Source organism: Theropithecus gelada, chromosome 1, assembly GCF_003255815.1.
Source record: "Theropithecus gelada isolate Dixy chromosome 1, Tgel_1.0, whole genome shotgun sequence".
In the NCBI taxonomy this organism is placed as follows: Eukaryota; Metazoa; Chordata; class Mammalia; order Primates; family Cercopithecidae; genus Theropithecus; species Theropithecus gelada.
This window is the reverse complement of record NC_037668.1, coordinates 43,178,449-43,197,436: the sequence shown is the minus strand read 5'-3', so window position 1 is coordinate 43,197,436 and position 18,988 is coordinate 43,178,449. Positions and strand designations below refer to the sequence as shown.

The following is an 18,988-nucleotide window of genomic DNA, read 5'->3' as shown; positions in this document are numbered from 1 at the left end:
TCCCAGAGGGGTCGGCACAGCTGCAGCCCACATGGCAGGGGTCACAGGCGTGCATGGGGTGGAGGCAGGCTCGGGGGGGACTGCCTGTTGGGGGAAAGGGCCGGGCTCTGCACCCTGGGCTCAATGTTTGTCCTACCCCAGGCTCTAATCCCAGCTCGGTCCCTAACAAGCTGTATAATCTCAGCAAAGTCATTTCACTGCTCCGTGATTCAGCGTCCTTATCTGTCAAACGGGGTGATACTAGTTCCCTCTTCGCAGTTATTGTGGGGATTTTAAAAAGCTTGGAATAGTGACAGCGCCTTGTAAGGGCTCTATAAGGGTGTTAGCTGTTGTAACCTAGAACAGGTGGATGACAGTAGCCACCATTCAGCGTCATCCTAACACCATAAGGAACCACCGCCCATCGTGGGTACTTGGTAAATGTTACTGCTGGGTTTATTATCGTAACTGTTTATTGTTACCACTTCTAGCACACTTACCAAGGGAAACTGCTCTGGAAAACTCGCTAAGCAATGGCTAGTAAAGAATTGTAGCTGGCAAAAGAAGGCCCATTTCCCCCTCGCTTGCTTGGGTAACTCGAGGTGAGCTTGGGTGTGTTTGGTGCTGCCCTCTGCTGGCCATTACAGGACCCTGCAGCTGCTCAGTTCATATCTAAACCATGAACCTTTTGGGCATCTGCTGAGCCAGGGCTCAGGCACTCCTAGGCAATGAGACAAACTCTCCTAGATGAGAGGATTTTGTTCTGAAACAACCTCACAAGTGGCTTATTAGGGGGCTAGAGAGGGGTCACATACATTTCATGTAAAACACCCAGAGCAACCTGTAAAGCTTTCTTCTGAGTGGCAAGGGGCAGCCAGTCCCCAGTGAGCTGTTTCCCGGGAAGGCCGGCTAAGCTCTCTGGGCCTCAGTTTCCTCACCTACATCCTCTCAGGTGTAAACATACCCCGACTTCTGTTTCAGAGGACGTTTTTCAAATGCTGCAAAAGCAGAGGCTGTCCTGGGCTCTGTTCTGGCTCCTCCTCTCAATGTATGGCCTCCCTGCCCCCTCCCCAGCTCTGGCAGTCCTGTTCCTCATATCACTGCCACACAGCAGACCCTTGGCATCGGCTGTCAGAGGTTTATTTATTGAGCTCCTCCTCTGTGCATGGTGATGCGGTTTGATGGTGTCTCAACCCAAATCTCAACTTCAATTGTATCTCCCAGAATTCCCAAGTGTTGTGGGAGGGACCCAGGGGGAGGTAACTGAATCATGGGGGCCGGACTTTGCCGTGCTATTCTCGTGATGGTGAATACGTCTCACGAAACTGATGGGTTTATCAGGGGTTTCCACTTTTGTTTCTTCCTCATTTTTCCCTTGCCACTGCCATGTAAGAAGTGCCTTTCTGCCATGATTCGGAGGCCTCCCCAGCCATGTGGAACTGTAAATCCAATTAAACCTCTTTTTCTTCCCAGTTTCGGGTGTGTCTGTATCAGCAGTGTGAAAATGGACTAATACACATGGTCTCAGGCTAGGCCCTGAGCACCTTTGGCCGTGATATCCGGCCTCCTTGCCTCTAATTTATTTCCTTCTAGAACATCCTTCATGGTCCTGTGAGAAGGTTGCCAAGCGGTGGGGCAGCACCGTCTGGCAGAACTTTCTGCAATGATGAAATGTTCTAACTCTGTGCTGTCATATAGGGTGACCACTGGTCACATCTGGCTACTGAGCACTTGAAGTGGGGCTCCTGTGACTGAGGAACTGAATTTTACGTTATATTTAATTTCACCTAAATGGCCACACGTGGCTAGTGGCTGTGCCACAGTAACTGGAGTCAGACAGGCCTGGCTTCCCCCAGTCTTGGCTTTGCCACTTACTGTGTGCCTTTGGGTAGTGACTTGACTCTGTGCTTTGACTTCCTCATCTGTAAAACAGGAATCTTGAAAAGCTCCAATATATTTTAAAAAATAAAATAAATTGGGCATAATAATTTCTAGGTCAGAGTTGTTGTGAGGATGAAAAGAGATGAAATGTTCGGCATAAGGCCAAGTCCATGTGGCTATCATTTTCACCATTATTATTAATCACAAATTTAATCATATTAGTTCCCTGTTCAAGAGCCTCAGTAGCTCCTCACTGCCTAGGTAGTCTACAGCCCAAGCTCCAAAACTAATGAAAAACAGCAAGCCAAAGATTCAAGCCCACATGCACCCCAATAAGATAAATAAAAACGAATTCACCCCTAGATACATCCTAATAAAACTGCTGTAAGTCAAAGGAAAAGAAACATTTTAAAAATCCAGAATATAAAAAAGACTATATAATGATGCAATAGTTAGGTTATAGCTTACTTCTTTTTTTTTTTCTGTCGTTTTTTGAGACGGAGTCTCACTCTATTGCCCAGGCTGGAGTGCAGTGGCATGATCTCGGCTCACTACAACCTCTGCCTCTCGGGTTCAAGTGATTCTCCTGCCTCAGACTCCCGAGTAGCTGGGATTACATGCATGCACCACCACACCTGGGTAATTTTTGTATTTTTAGTAGAGATGGGTTTCACCATGTTGGCCAGGATGGTCTTGAACTCCTGACCTCATGGTCTGCCCGCCTCGGCTTCCCAAAGTGCTGGGATTACAGGCATGAGCCACCACGTCCAGCTAGGTTATAACTTACTTCTAAATAGAAATAATTGGCGCCAAAAGACAATGGAATGATAGACTTACTGTCATCTATAATGTGCTCAAAGAAAACAATTGCCAGTGTAGAATACCTAGTCAAAATATGTTTCATGAATGAAGGATAAACATAGAAATTTTCAGACACATGCACATGCATACACACACGCATGCATATACACACGTGCGTGCACACACACACATGCACACACACACTCCTGAGAGAATATGACACCAGCAGAGCCCACGCTGAAGGAAAACACTAAAGGATGTTCTTCAGGCTGAAGAAAAATGATCTATTTGAATGATCAGAAATGTAGAAAACACATAATAGTTATGTGTAGATATGGATGTTGACTATAGAAAAATACTAATAATGTCTTTTGGAGTTTCAAATATAGAGAGAAGTTTAGAAAATGAAAACAATGGCATATAAGTCTGGATGGGGTAAGTGAAGTTAAAGTGTCAATGTCTAAGTCATTGTGTTAACAAGAAGAAGGATATAATTATTGATGAATATTGAATTTTGGTAAGTTGAAAATGCATATTGTAAAATTTAGAATAATCACTAAGACAGTAAAAGAGTTAAAAACTCACTAAATATTAGATTTTGGTAAGTCATGAATGCATGCGATTGTCTTATGATTATTAAAAGACGAGTAAAAGAGAGAAAATTTCCAAGCTAATACAGGGAAAAAGGGAATGATAGAAAACTGTCAACTCAAAAGAAGGGAAGAATGGGGGGAAAAAAGGAACATACCATAGGTAGTACACCTGGCCCTGAGCAAGAAGATAAATTTAAATCCCCATATACCAGCAATTACACTAAATATATTTGGACTGAAAGACAAAGATGGCAGAACTGTATAAAACTTATGTGCTGTTCACATGAGATACACATTGTAAAATAAAGATTGACATAAAAAGTGTGAAAAAGATAGTCTGTGAAAACTCGAATCAAAAGAAAGCTAGGTTAGCCGATGGAATTACCTTAATGAGAAAGACTTTAAGGGAAAAACATCTCTAGCAATGAAGAGGAGCACCTTGTGATGGCCAAAGATTTGATTCGATAGGAAGTAATGAAATGGTAAATATATATGCATCTACTAACACAGCCTCAAAATATATAAAGCAAAGATTGACAATATTAAAAAAAGAAAGACAAATCCATGATCATGATAGGATCTTTAAACAACGTGCCTTTCTCAGTGGCTGACAAAACACACAGACAAAAAAAAATCAACAGGAATATTTAAGTTTTGAGCATTATTGGCAAGCTTCATTTAATGTCCATATATAGAATACTAAACCCAATGACTGCAGGATGCATATTCTTTTCAAGTGTACGTGTAGAACTGCAGTCGGCCACATGCAGGTCATAAAACAAGTCTCAATTAATATCAGAAGATTGAAGTTACACAGAAGATGTTCTCCGACCACAGTGGAATTAAGCTAAAAATCAGTAACAAAAAAAGGTAAGCAGAAAACCCTCAAATATTTAGAAATTAGGAAATAAGCTTCATAGTAACCAGTGGGTGAAAGAATAAATCACAATGGGGATTTGGAAAATATTTTGATCTGAATAATAATGAAAATACTATGTACTAAGACTTGTGGAATGCAGCCAAAGCCTTGCTTAGAGAAAAACTGATAGCCCAGAGAGCATTTTGACTCCATGTTCATGACTACAACTATTTAAAAGAAAAATATACCATAGCAAATTCATTTTCATTGAGAGGGTATTTTCTAGAGCAAAGTTCATTAAACCAATTGTTTAACAGATTTCTAAATGTTTCCATTTTCACTTTAGTCTCCTGAAATTATTTTTATCTGGATCAGTTCTTTTGTAGGTAAATTATACAATTATGATTTGATTCATCTATACGTTTTTCTGGACCCTATCAAATATTTACAAATCACAGGTCTGTTAGTTCTCATTTCTACCATGTCCATTTTCCCCAGATTATATTTTACAAATCTAACTTTTTCAAGAATATTTGATTTTTTTAAAGTGATTATTTTAATTTTTTGTAGAGACAGGGTCTCACTATGTTGGCCAGGCTGGTCCTGAACTCCTGGCCTGAAGCAACCCTCCTGCCTCGGCCTCCAAAGTGCTGGGATTACAGGTGTGAGCTACCGCACCTGGACAAGAATATTTGATTTTTCTCTTAAGTTTTAATCGATAAATAAATTTTACTCTGTGTAGTTTTACCTGTTGATTTTAATTTTGTGTTAATTATTTCTGCCAATTCTAGTTATGTCTGACCAACTTTTGCAGGCTTCAATACTATCCATAAGATGTGATTCTAGTGTAGTATACATTTCAGTTTGTGAGGTTTTAATGATTTGACCTCTGGTGACTATACTCACATTCATATTAAATAAAACTGGAGAAAAACTAGATTATTTGCTTTTATTTCTCAGATCATCCCTGTGAACCTCCCTTCACATAGAATTCCTCTGCCTTTTAGATTTGTTCTTAAAATATTCTCAGTTGTGGCTGGGCATGGTGTCTCAGGCCTGTAATCTCAGCACTTTTGGAGGCCGAGGCAGGAGGACTGCTTGAGGCCCGGAGGACCAGCCTGGGCAACATAGTGAATCTCTGTCTTTATTTATTTAAAACAAATTCTCAATGACAACCATCTTCTAATCAAATAAAGAAGATGATTCAAATGGAAAGAAATACATTCTGTCCACACTGCTCAGGACTCTTAAGGATATTTTCAGGTGATCCATCTGCCTTGGTCTCCCAAAGTGCTGGGATTACAGGTGTAAGCTACCTTGCCGGCTTTAATTTAAATTTAAATAGCCATGCACAGTTAGTGGCTACTGTGATGGATAGCACACGTAGGGAGTATGCAATACAATTTTTTCCCCAGGATGGGAAGGGACATTAAAATAATTAAGCACCACCAAACTCTAAACTGGGATTGGGAGGCTGGAGGTGGGTCTCATTACCAAAAAGCAAGAAACAGTTTTAGAAGGCAGTGAGGAGTAGCTGGGTTACGCACAGGGGCCTTGGAGTCAGACCAACCTGGGTTCAAGTCCTGCCACAACTGCATTATGGAGTGAACTTGGTCCCTTTCCCTGTGTGAGCCTCAGTTTTCTCAGCTGTAAGAAGGGTTAATACCAGCATAGGCCACTTAGAGGACTAACAGGGATGATGAGTGGGGAGCTACTGCCCACACCGCTCTCTGGGCCTGTCGCCCACTACGTACCTTGCTCTTTTCTCTCAGAGTCCTAGAGATCACGCTTTGTTCAGTACAACTCTTCCTCAGCTCCGCCCTGAGCTTCTTCATTTCTTTCTCCATGTCTTGGATTTGCTGAAAAAGTTTCAACAACAGAGGAGTGAACCTCCCTGATGGGGACAGGAGCTGCCTTCTCGGCCGAGAGGTCTGAGCCCTCATCACCCCTGGCACCCCATCCGTTAAGGTGGAAACCTTGTCTGGTATCAGCTTGTTTAATTCCTTCTCCCGGAGGAAGGTTTTACATCTCTCAGCAAAATAGACTTTATTTTTCAACGGATACATTAAAAGTTCTGGATAAAGGAAATTAGTTTCTTTTGGAAATCAGTACAGCTCCTGGATTAAGGACTACAGGACATCCATCAACTCACTAGAAACCCTGCTCTTGGGGTATATTTTTGAGTTCAACCTAAAGGACCAGCTGTTTGGAAGACTCAACAGGCAAGGTCTAGAAGAACGGAACAATGAAATGTTTCTTTTTTGTTTGAGGCAGAGGGTAAAATGTTCCTGGCCTGGAGGAATGGCGCCAGCATGGGGAAGAGCAAGTTGGGAGAAGCTGAGCTCCCCAACGAGTGGAAAACACACACCTGGTGATGTGCGGGGTGGATTTGGAGGGTGTGAGGAATATATCTCCTTCGACTTTTAATGGTCCTATTTTCATTGTATTTACTTTTATGGTGTTACCTTCTATATGAGGCAAATTGTGTGTGTGTGTGTGTGTGTGAGAGACAGTCTCGCTCTGGTGTTACCTTCTATATGAGGCAAATAGTGTGTGTGTGTGTGTGTGTGTGTGTGTGTGTGTGTGTGTGACAGTCTCACTCTGTCGCCCAGGCTGGAGTGCAGTGGTGCGATCTTGGCTCACTGCAATCTCTGCCTCCCGGGTTCCAGCAATTCTCCTGTCTCAGCCTCCCAAGCAAGCAACTGGGATTACAGGTGCACGCCGTCATGCCCAGCTAATTTTTTTTTTTTTGTATTTTAGTAGAGATGGGGTTTCACCGTGTTCCCCAGGCTGTCTAGAACCTCTGAGCTCAGGCAATCCACCCACCTTGGCCTCCCAAAGTGCTAGGATTACAGGTGTGAACCACCACTCTTGGCCTTGTTTTGTTTTTACAAGTGGGTGTTAAATGGTGGTGTTTAAATAAAAATACTTCAGCAAGTGTCAACAATGGTGCCTGTGGCTAGGGTTTGGGAGTCACAGGTCAGGGGTGGGGCAGGGGACCATGTGGTGGCCAGCTGGCCAGCCTCCTGTCCCTGTCCCGGGTCTCAACCCCAACCTGACCCCAGGGGAAACCCTTGAGGGAGGTAGAGCCAACTGCCCAGGGAATCCTGGGGCCCCTTCACCCATCTTTTTCTTGCAGTAGCAGCAGATCAAAGAGCGATGAGACTGTTAAGCAAGCACAGGGCCCCAGAGCTTTGTGCTTAGTGATGGCCCAGGATCCCACCGAGAACCCGAAGGTCAAACTCTGGTTTTTCCGGTGGTAGCTACGAAGGAGGAAGCTCAACTCACAGTTTTGCAGAGTTTTAACTCTTTCTCCTGGGCTTCTCTGAGCTCCCTGTGAGCGTCTTCCTGTTTTAACTCTTCCTTTAGTACTGAGCACTGTGGAGAAAAGGGCGACAGAAAGAGACCGAGGTTGGCCAGGTAGGGTTGTAGGGGTAAGGAGGGGCTCCAAGGCCCTGTGTGAGCCCCTGAGAGCATTTCCTGCTGTTTCCATCCAGTCAAAGGCATCCCATGGTGTCTGACAGGCACACAGGATCCCGCAGCGGTTCCTGGTTCTCCACTCAGGAAATCAGAGGAATAAAGCCACTACTCTCATCTTCAAAAGCCAGCAATCTAAACCGTAAGGAAAATCCAGCTTTGGAGAGTCTGTGCTGAGGAATAAACGCTGATGTCCTCGGAGGGCCACTAGCGAGCTTGGACGGCGCTTAGTGTCCTATGCAATTTACGCCTCCAAGACACCACTGCGCTGGGAGCGGCGGTGGAAATGGAGCAGCCATTCCGGAGGGCAATTTGGCAACAGGCATTAAGAACATAAATAACGGGCCTCCTTTTTGACCCAGAAATTCTGCTTTAGGAATGTATAAGGACAATGGTCAGGCAAATCAGCAAGTCTGTGGGTTCAGGGATGTTTTTGAGAGCATTGTTAGCCATAGTGAACAAAAAGGAAATACCCGGCCGGGCACAGTGGCTCACACCTGTCATCCCAGCATTTTGGGAGGCCAAGGCGGGTGGATCATGAGGTCAGGAGATCGAGACCATCCTGGCTAACACGGTGAAACCCCATCTCTACTAAAAATACAAAAAATGAGCCAGGTGTGGTGGCGGCGCCTGTAGTCCCAGCTACTTGGGAGGCTGAGACAGGAGAATGGCGTGAACCCGGGAGGCGGAGCTTGCAGTGAGCTGAGATCCGGCCACTGTACTCCAGCTTGGCAGAGTGAGACAGAGCGAGGCTCCATCTCAAAAACAAAAACAAAAACAAACAACCAAAAAAAGGAAACACCCATGTCCAATAACCCAGGGGCTGTTTGATTCCACTGTGCGCAGACAAGAGAATTGTGATGGAGCTTTAGAGACCCATGAGAAAAGCTCTTATCCATGTGGGCAAACAGTGATTGTTTAAAGTTTAAAAAATGTGTATAGTGTAAATTTGTTGTTATATATCTGTTACAGAGGTATTTTCTTCCAGGTAATTTTAGAAACAAAACAGGAGGAATATGTACTCAAGTACTGACAGATTTCTTGGGGTGGCATTTCTCTTCTCTCTTTAATTTTGCTTTCCAGTTTTATCTACATTTTATTCTAAAATTAACACAGCACATGTAATTTGAAAAATAAAGACAGTCATTTCGGATGTTCACATGAGCAATACCCTTGGTCACAAGGAGCCGACGTGCTGATAAGTGCCAGGTGCAGCCTGGAGAAGAAGGCAGACCTGTTCCAAGGTCCACGGGGAAGGGAAATGGGGACACAAGTAACCCAAATGCACTTTGTGGGTAGAAGAGCCCCGGAGGTGCTGTTTCTCCATATTCTTCCTACCTAACATCACCTCTACATCCCCGACACACACCCACACACCCCACGCACCCCCCACACACACCCACCACACCCACACCACACCCACACATCCACACACCCCCCACACACCCCACACCACACCCNGGGGTGTGTGGATGTGTGGGTGGGGTGTGGGTGGGGTGGGTGTGTGTGGGGGGTGCGTGGGGTGTGTGGGTGTGTGTCGGGGATGTAGAGGTGCTGTTTCTCCATATTCTTCCTACCTAACATCACCTCTACATCCCCGACACACACCCACACACCCCACGCACCCCCCACACACACCCACCACACCCACACCACACCCACACATCCACACACCCCCCACACACCCCACACCCCACCCACACCACACCCACACATCCACACACCCCACACACCCACACATCCACACACCCCACACACCCACACATCCACACACCCCACACACCCACACATCCACACACCCTACGCACCCACACACCAACCCACCCCACGCACTCCCACACCCACACATCCACATACTCCACACACCCCACATGCACCCCCACACATCCACACACCCACACCCCCGCACACCCACACATCCACATACCCTACACACCCTACATGCACCCCCACACCACACCCACACATCCACACACCCACACACCCCATGCACCCCACACTCACCCCCACACCACACCCACACACCCACACATCCACACGCCCCACACACCCCCCACACCACACCCACATACCCACACATCTACATACCCCATGCACCCCACATGTCCCCCACCACACCCACACCACATCCACACACCCACACCATACCCACACATCCACACCCCATGCACCCCACACGTACCCTCACCCACTCACCTACACACATCCACACCCCCACACCCGCACACCACACCCACACACACACCCATACACACCTACACACACCCACACCCACACACACCCATACACCCCCCCACACCCATACACATTCATACACTCACCCACACACTCACACACATCCACACCCCCACACACCCATACACCCACACACCACACCCACACACACCCACACACTCACCTACACACATCCACACCCCCACAGGCCCATACACCCCCACACCACACTTCCACACCCACATACACCCACACACACCCCCCACACACACACACTCCACACCTGAAACAGCGACAACACACGTAATCCAGGCGGTGACCCTGCTCGGCAGACCGATGCAGAGGGCTTGCCGAGGCGGGCTAACCAGGCGCAGAGGCAGAAGCGCACAATGAAAACCGGCCTCTCACTTCTCAAAACTGATTTTGTTATTTCCATTTCGCTGATGACAAAGGGGAGGCCACATCAGTTACAACAAAAGCCCACTCTGGGCTCAGACCCTGTCTGTATGCCCCCGGGGCTCCTGTCCTGCCTTTCCCCAGCTCCAGTTGAGGCACTGCAGTCGGCACCAGAGGTCACTTCTGCTGCTTCGTCCTTGGACCCCCAGATCCACCCCACCTGGGTGCCTGTGCAAACTTGGCGAACTCATCAGGCACACCTCACCTGAGATGAAAGCTGTTAGGTTTTACCTTGACTCACCGAAACAGACACATCTCACAAATACTGAGAAATCCTATAGGTTCGGTATTCTAAAGTCAGAGCGTTGAGGTAAATTTTGAAAATAGTCAATATTATTATTATTATTATTAGAGATGGAGTTTCACTCTTGTCGCCCAGGCTGGAGTGCGACGGCGTGATCTCAGCTCACCGCAACTTCTGCCTCCCTGGTTCAAGTGATTCTCCTGCCTCAGTCTCCCAAGTAGATGGGATTACAGGCGCCCGGCTAATTTTTGTTATTTTTAGCAGAGATGGATTTTCACCACGTTGGTCAGGCTGGCCTCAAACGCCTGATCTCGTGTGATCCACCCACCTCGGCCTCCCAAAAGTGCTGGGATTATAGGCATAAGCCACCGTGCCTGGCCTCAAAATTACTTTTAAACAGCCGTTGACTTGTCTACCAGGTTCACTACGCATAGAATATTCTTATGCACACTATAAAATCTAAGGGAAGAAATGAAAGTCTGTCTAACTGCACTTGGATCTGCAAACGTTCTGCTTCGAAGGTGCCTGTGCAAACCAGTGGTGACTGGGATGAGGTGAAGCCCACCGTGTCCTCTTTTGCATGCAGTGATTCTATTCTTAATATTAAGCCTTGCCACGGAAATATCCATGCTGAGAGGTGCATTTACTGCTGGAATTAACCAAACTCATTTATAACGGGCATTAGAAAATGTTTCCTGGAGTTGAAGCTACATCTTGCTTATTCTAGGGCACATGCATGCCGCTCCTTGAAAAGCTGCAAAGAATTGGCTAGCTGTTCTAGTTTTTCTAGGTGGACATTGTCCCCCACCCCCCGCCCCCAGCACAATGGTGTGAGAGGAAGGAATTAAATTTAAAACAAGAGCCCAGGGGGAATGAAACGAGCAAATCACGTGACTTCACTTTAGTTGCTTTTCACCCGATGGCTACAAGAAGGTGATACAGTCATCCTTACTCACTCTAGAACCAAGGGCTTCCAGCTGGTGGTCCTTGTCTTTGTTCTGACTTTTTAGTTGATTGACTTTTTCCTTTAGTTCTTGAACTTGCTCATCCTTTGCTAACATGTCTTTTTGCAAAGATGACACCATCCCTGTAAAAAAGAAGACTCACAGAGGTCAAAGAGGCAGTGAGGATGACTGTCATCGCTGCCGCTGTCAACCAGTTTGTGACGAGCCTGGCACCGAGAAGGGAGGTGTCTCCAAGGATCCCAGGAGCTTGAATGGGCTTGAGACCAATACCCACTGCACATCATTTGTTCAAGGTCTCTGTGAGAAGGAGAGGAAACATCTGTCGGGGTGCTGTGGGCATCGGCCCTGCGTGGGAACAAAGGCTCAGCAGAGAGAGGGACCAGGAGGGGCCATGAGATGGGCCTGTGGCAGCAAGGGATGTGTTGATCCACACTCACACACTCATCTGAGTTTGGAAACCGTCTCTGGCACTTACTAGCTCAGTTGTCTTTTTTATTGAGACAGGGTCTCACTCTGTCACCTAGGCTGGAGCGCAGTGGCACGATCACGGTTCACTGCAGCCTCCACCTCCTGGACTCAGGCAATCCTCCTGCCTTGGCCTCCCAAGTAGCTGGGACTACAGGTACGTGCCACTTTGCCTGGCTAATTTTTGTATTTTTTGTAAACATGGAGTTTGGCCCACGTTGCCCAGGCTGTTCTCAAACTCCCAGGCTGAAGCAATCTGCCAGCCTCAGTCTCCCAAAGTGCTAGGATCACAGATGTGAGCCACAATGCCCAGCCTAGCTTAGTGGTCTGAACAAGTTATTTAACCTCTCATTGTATCTACAGAGTTGTTGTATAAAGAACATAGAGGAGTGGCTAACACATAGTGTTTATTCCCTGCCATCCATGACTCTATGTGGTAGCCAGCTTGCAAAAGGGCCCCCGTGATTCCTGCCTGTTAGAATACCTGGCCTAATGTGGCCCCCTCCCACCTGAACAGGGCTGATGTGTGTAACTCATATGGCACTGTGGAAGTGGTAAATGTGACTTCCCAGGGCGAATCATCAAAGATGTTGTGGTTTCTTCTTTGCTCTCCTTTGGGTCACTCAGTCTGGGGAAAGCCAACCGCCATGTTGGGAGGACACTCAAGCAGCCCGAGGGAAGGGCACACATGGTGAGGAACTGAGGCCTCCAGCCAACAGCCTCAGTTGAGTCATTCCAGAAGGGGATCCTTAAGCCCTAGTCAGGCTTTCCATGACATGGCAGCAGTCGCTCCTGCAACCTCATGAGAGACCCTGAGCCAGCCTAAGTCACTCCCAAGTTCCTGAACCACAGAAACCGGGTAAGATAAACATATCTGTTGCTTTTTATGGGATAACTTGTTATGTGACAGCAGAGAGCCAATATATTATTGTATTATCACATGGAGAAAAAGTGAGAAGGGTGCATAATGCAGTGGTATTGGATTATCTCATATGGTCCTTTTCTTAGAAAAACATTCATCCTAGTTTTGTTGGGGTTATCAATCAAGAATCAATCTTTCTTGCACAATCAAGGATGTGTAATAAAGAACAACATGATTGGGAATTTCATTGTAAAAATGAGCTTTGTCCGGGGACACAGTTAAGTTCCTTGGAAACAGACTGTTCTCTCTGGGGCTTGCCTGCATGCTTTGTGAGGCGGGACCAGAGTGACCTTTTCTCTAGAGTGAATTTGGCTCAATTCTCCACCAGATGCCCTCTGCAGTGCAAGGTTGCCCCATTCTGGATGGTGAGAAAGTGAGCTACGCTCAGCCCTGCGTGTGCTTTGAGATGGTTCCCTCTGCTCCTCCCGGGTGGTTCCTTCCCTGCCCGCATGCACGTGCTGATCACGCCTGACTCTGCTGAAGACTTGAGGGGGACCCTCTGAGATCTCCGGGGTGCTCTCCGTGCAGCCCCCTCCCGCCTGGCACGCCGCCCAGCAAACTCAAGCTATGCTGGCTGCTCCACCTCCACCTACTCAAGTCGGGCTGACCGCTGGGCTCTGTCTGGCTTCCCCTCCTGCTGGAAGGGGTCTGGAAACTCTCTCGAGTGCAAGCCAGCCGGGGGCAATCGTAGGTTTCATCTTGTTTGTTTCCACTCCCTCCCAGATCACTGTCACGGGCTTCTTGGGGCCAATATATGGAAACCATTATTTCAGACATTTTTTCTGTTTGTTTATTTTTCATTTGTTTGTTTGAGTTGTTTCAGGCAGGTGAGGAAATCCGGACCTTGTTCCTCCATCTGCCTCTCTTGCCATGGAAGATGGGGTTTGTGATGTGTTGTCATGGTTTCTGTGAGCCTGGGTCACTGAGTGGCCACAATGACCAAAGCCCCTACTGACCCATGATGGGCCCAGGGAGGAAGCAGGAGATGAACCTGTCTATAGTGAGCACTGAGACTTGGGGGACTGTTTGTCACTGCAGCGTAACTCGGCCCAGTGCTTCTCGAGCTTGAGTGTGCACACGCAGCAGCCAGGGGGCTTGTGAAAGTGAAGACTCTGATCGGAAGGTCAGGAGCGGGGCCTGAAATTCCCAGTTTCTCACCAGGATCCAGGTGATGCTGCTGGTCCAGGGACCACACTTAGAGTTGTGAGAGTGTAGCCCATCCCAGGTCATACCTGAGCCCAGGTCTATCTGACTCCTTGATTAGAGAAGTGGTGTCTGAGACAAGCTTGCAGCGTGGATGGCGTGTGATGGGCAGACCCCGGGGAGGAGGGCAGGGCCCAGCGAGATCCCCCTTGTATGCCTGGTACCCAGAGCAGCCCTGCCCATAGCGCTCACAAGTATCCAAGAACATTCCAAGTTAGGGAAGAGCAGAGGTAGAAGCTGGAGTGGGGAGGGGGACTGCAGAATGAGGCAGAGGGAAAGGCCCGGCCAGGCGGCCTGGGTCGTGCAGAGACAGTGATGGTGCTGGCTCAATGCCAGGCTCAGCTTTCACAGCCACGGGCATGTTTCCTGCTGTGCAAGGGGGACTTTAGGAGCAATATCCCCAACCCGGACTCATTCTCTCCCCACCACCTGCTTTTCTCTCTTCCCCCTTTCTCTGTCCAAGGCCCCATCATCTGCAGGTCTCTAGACATGTCATTCTCTGCTTTAAAAACCCTAATGTGTCCCATCACACTTAGAAGAAAAGCTGAACCCCTCCCCTGTAATGTGGCCCTGCCTCCCCCCTGACCCCAGCGGGTCCCACAGCCCCTTGTTCCCTGACCCCAGCCACACTTGCTGGCCGCTGCTCCCACACTGCGGCTTGGTCCTGCCCCAGGGCCTTTACACCCATGATCTCTGCCCGGCATACGGTTCCCAGGGGCCTCCCGACAGCCCCTCCCACCTCCTCAGAGATATCCCTGCCCAGGTACTAAGCCAGAGGTGTCCAATCTTTTGGCTTCCCTGAGCCACACTGGAAGAAGAAGAATGGTCTTGGGCCACGCATAAAATGCACTCATGCTAACAATAGCTGACGAGCTAAAGAAAAAAAAAAATCGCCAAAAAATAAAATCTCATAATGTTTTAGGAAAGTTGATGAATTTGTGTTGGGCCTCATTCAAAGCTGTCCGGGCCATATGTGGCCCGCAGGCTGTGGGCTGGACAAGCTTGCACTGAGCTATTCTCTTTCAGTTCATCCCATGAAGCGCTTCCCCACCACGGTGTCCAGCTTTATTTCTTCTGGAGGACTGATCTCTCTCTGGCATGGGCTTGTTCATTTTTCTGTTTACTTCTTACTGTCTCTCATCCTCTCCCACGTGTGAGCCCTGTGAGCAGAGGGATCTTGACCATTTGCTCAGGGCTCTCTCTTCCCAGTGCCTAGAACAGTGCCTGGCATCTAGCAGGTGCTTCATAAATGTGTTGAATGAATGAATGAATGAATGAATGAATCCAGGCTAAGAAACAACTGTGCCTGGCAAGGGTAGGCCATGAGTTGGCTGCCCCATTCCCACCCAAGTTCTGGAGTATCAGCTACCTCTCAATTAGCAAAATGCTTTCGCTCTGGCCCAAAAGCACCAGTGTGAGATTGGGTAAGAGGCTGGGTGCCTTAAACAGGCAACCCCATTTTAGCCACATTCTAGTTCGCATTCACAGCAAACTGGCTTATGGGACTGCCTGAGCCACAGCTTGTCCTATGTGCTCCCTGGTGAGGTCCATGATCAGCAGGCCCTTTAGCTAAGAGATGGCACATAAACCTCTGAGGATGAACTCAGATTCATGGACAGGAGCTGCCTAAAGGGATGCTGGGAAGAACTTTGAGGCTGCAGCCAAGTTCAGTAACAAAAAGTATATGGTTGTTTGGTGATGTCTGCTGTGGCCAAGAACATGGGGTGCGGGAGTGGCAGCTCCCAGGCCCAACTCCAAAAAGGGCTCACCTGATGCGATAGCGTTGTCCCTCTTTAAGTTCTCGCCCTCGTTCTTCAGGGATGTGATTTCTGAGTTCCGCTCCGACAGGGTCTGGCACAGCACCTGGCTGTACCCTTTCTGCAGGGCACTGATCTGTGGGAGGAGGAGGCGGCACAGTCAGAGGGGGGCTGACCCACGCCTGGGAGACACACAGGTACTTCTTACAAGCTTGACAGAAAGACTCAGATTGATTTTTGGCTGGGCTGTTGGGGAAACTAAGCTTTTTAGTTTTAACTAGTGGGAGGGACAGGGGAGGGCCTGTTCCTTCAAGGACCACCACTTCCTATGTCACCAAAATATGAACCTTATCTTTGTGCCCATAAAGGGGCCCAGGCCCGGCTGCCACTGGGGGTACCTGGTTCCTTAATGTGCCTTCCAATGACCTTTGGACTCTCAGCCACAAACAGACCACCTGTTAGTTCCAGGTCACCCAGTACTGACTGGATACAGAGCAAAGTTCAAGAGAGGGAAGCATGTTATAAAATTAATTCCCTCAAATGATAACAACAGGTTTTATCTCACAGAACACTCTAGAGCTTACAAAGCCCACTCACAGACACTACTCCTTCAACACAGCCTCATATGAGGTCTATCTGCAGGAGGCTCTGGGGAATGCTCCTGTATTAGTCTGTTTTCATGCTGTGATAAAGATATACCCGAGTCTGGGAAAAAAAAGAGGTTTAGGCCGGGCACAGTGGCTCATGCCTGTAATCCCAGCACTTTGGGAGGCCGAGGCGGGCAGATCATGAAGTCAGAAGATCGAGACCATCCTGGCTAACATGGTGAAACCCCGTCTCTACTAAAAACACAAAAAATTAGCCGGGCGTGATGGTGGGCATCTGTAGTCCCAGCTACTCGGGAGGCTGAGGCAGGAGAATGGTATGAACCCAGGAGATAGAGCTTGCAGTAAGCCGAGATCACACCATTGGACTCCAGCCTTGTGACAGAGTGAGACTCCGTCTAAAAAAAAAGAAAAAGAGGTTTAATTGGAATTACAGTTCCACTGGCTGGGGAGGCCTCAGAATCATGGTGGCGGCAAGGGAAAATGAGGAAAAAGCAAAAGTGATAAACCCATCAGAGCTTATGAGACTTATTCACTATAACAAGAATAGCATGGGAAAGACCAGCCCCCATGATTCAATTACCTCCCCCTGTGTCCCTCCCACAATACGTGGGAACTCTGGGAGATACAATTCAAGTTAAGATTTGGTGGGGACACAGTCAAACCATATCATTCTGCCCCTGGCCCCTCCAAATCTCATGTCCTCACATTTCAAAACCAACCATGCCTTCCCAATAGTCCCCCAAAGTCTTAATTCATTTCAGCATTAACTCAAAAGTCCACAGTCCAAAGTCTCATCTGAGACAAGGCAAGTCCTTCCTGCCTATGAGCCTGTAAAATCAAAAGCAAGCTAGTTACTTCCTAGGTACAATGGGGGTACACGTATTGGGTAAATACAGCCATTCCAAATAGGAGAAATTGGCCAAAACAAAGGGGTTACAGGGCCCATGCAAGTCTGAAACCCAGCAGTGCAGTCACACTTTAAAGCTCCAAAATGATCTTTTGACTCCAGGTCTCACATCCAGATTACGCTGATGCAAGAGGTAGGTTTCCATGGTCTTGGGCAGCTCTGCCCCTGTTGCTTTGCAGGGTATGGCCTCTCTCCCAGATGCTTTCACGGGCTGGCATTGAGTGTCTGTAGCTTTTCCAGGAGCAAAATTCAAGCCATTGGTAGATCTACCATTCTGGGGTCTGGAGGATGGGGGCCCTCTTCTCACAGCTCCACTAGGCAATGCCCCAGTAGGGACTCTGTGTAGGGGCTCTGACCCCACATTTCCCTTCTGCACTGCTCTAGCAAAGGTTCTCCATGAGGGCTCCGACCCTGCAGCAAACTTCTGCATGGGCATCCAGGCGTTTCCATACATCTTCTGAAATTCAGGTGGAGGTTCCCAAACTTCAATTCTTGACTTCTGTGCACCTGCAGGCTCAACACTATGTGGAAGCTGCCAAGGCTTGGGGCTTCCACCCTCTGAAGCCCCAGCCTGAGCTCTATGTTGGCCCCTTTCAGCCATGGCTGGAGGGCGTGGGATACAGGGCACCAAGTCCCTAGGCTGCACACAGCATGGGGACCCTGGGCCTGGCCCACAAAACCACTTTTTCCTCCTGGGCCTCCGGGCCTGTGATGGGAGGGGCTGCTGTGAAGGTCTCTGACATGCCCTGGAGATATTTTCCCCATGGCCTTGGGGATTAACATTAGTCTCTTTGGTACTTAAGCAAATTTCTGCAGCTGGCTTGAATTTCTCCCCAGAAAATGGGTTTTTCTTTTCTACTCCATCATCAGGCTGCAAATTTTCTGAACTTTTATGCTGTGTCCCTTTTAAAATGGAATGCTTTTAACAGCACCCAAGTCACCTTTTGAATGCTTTGCTGCTTAGAAATTTCTTCTGCCAGATACACTAAATTATCTCTCTCAAGTTCAAAGTTCCACAAATCTTTAGGGCAGGGGCAAAATGCCACCAGCCTCTTTGCTAAAACATAACAAGAGTCACCTTTGCTCCAGTTCCCAACAAGTTCCTCATCTCCATCTGAGACTACCTCAGCCTGGGCCTGATTGTCCATATTGCTATCAGGCTTTTTGTCAAAGCCATTCAGCAAGTCTTTAGAAAGTTCCAAACTTTCCCACATTTTCCTGTTTTCTTCTGAGCCCTCCAAACTGTTCCAACCTCTGTTAACCAGTTCCAAAGTTGCTTCCACATTTTCAGGTATCTTTTCAGCAATGCCCCACTGTATTGGTACCAATTTAGTGTATTAGTCTGTTTTCACACTGCTGATAAAGCCATACCCGATACTGGGAAGAAAAAGAGGTTTAATTGGACTTACAGTTCCACATGGTCGGGGAGGCCTCAGAATCATGGTGGGAAGTGAAAGGCACTTCTTACATGGTGGCAGCAAGAGAAAATGAGGAAGAAGCAAAAGTGGAAACCCCCAATAAACCCATCAGATCTCCTGAGACTTATTCACTATAATGAGAACAGCACAGGAAATACTGGCCCCCACGATTCAATTACCTCCCCCTGGGTCCTTCCCACAACACATGGGATTTCTGGGATACAATTCAAGTTGAGATT

General features: G+C 47.8%; 1 protein-coding gene across 1 annotated transcript in view; it reads right to left on the bottom strand.

Annotated features, from left to right (window-relative positions):
- The window catches only part of FHAD1 (forkhead associated phosphopeptide binding domain 1), a 155,402-nt gene that overhangs the window by 71,157 nt on the left and 65,257 nt on the right, over positions 1 to 18,988 (bottom strand). The window contains exons 7-10 of the mRNA XM_025367034.1: positions 15,829 to 15,952; positions 11,461 to 11,591; positions 7,402 to 7,491; positions 5,868 to 5,972 (exon numbers count right to left, since the gene is read on the bottom strand). Coding sequence (XP_025222819.1) covers positions 5,868 to 5,972; positions 7,402 to 7,491; positions 11,461 to 11,591; positions 15,829 to 15,952 — 450 coding nt within the window. The remainder of the gene's footprint in view (positions 1 to 5,867; positions 5,973 to 7,401; positions 7,492 to 11,460; positions 11,592 to 15,828; positions 15,953 to 18,988) is intronic.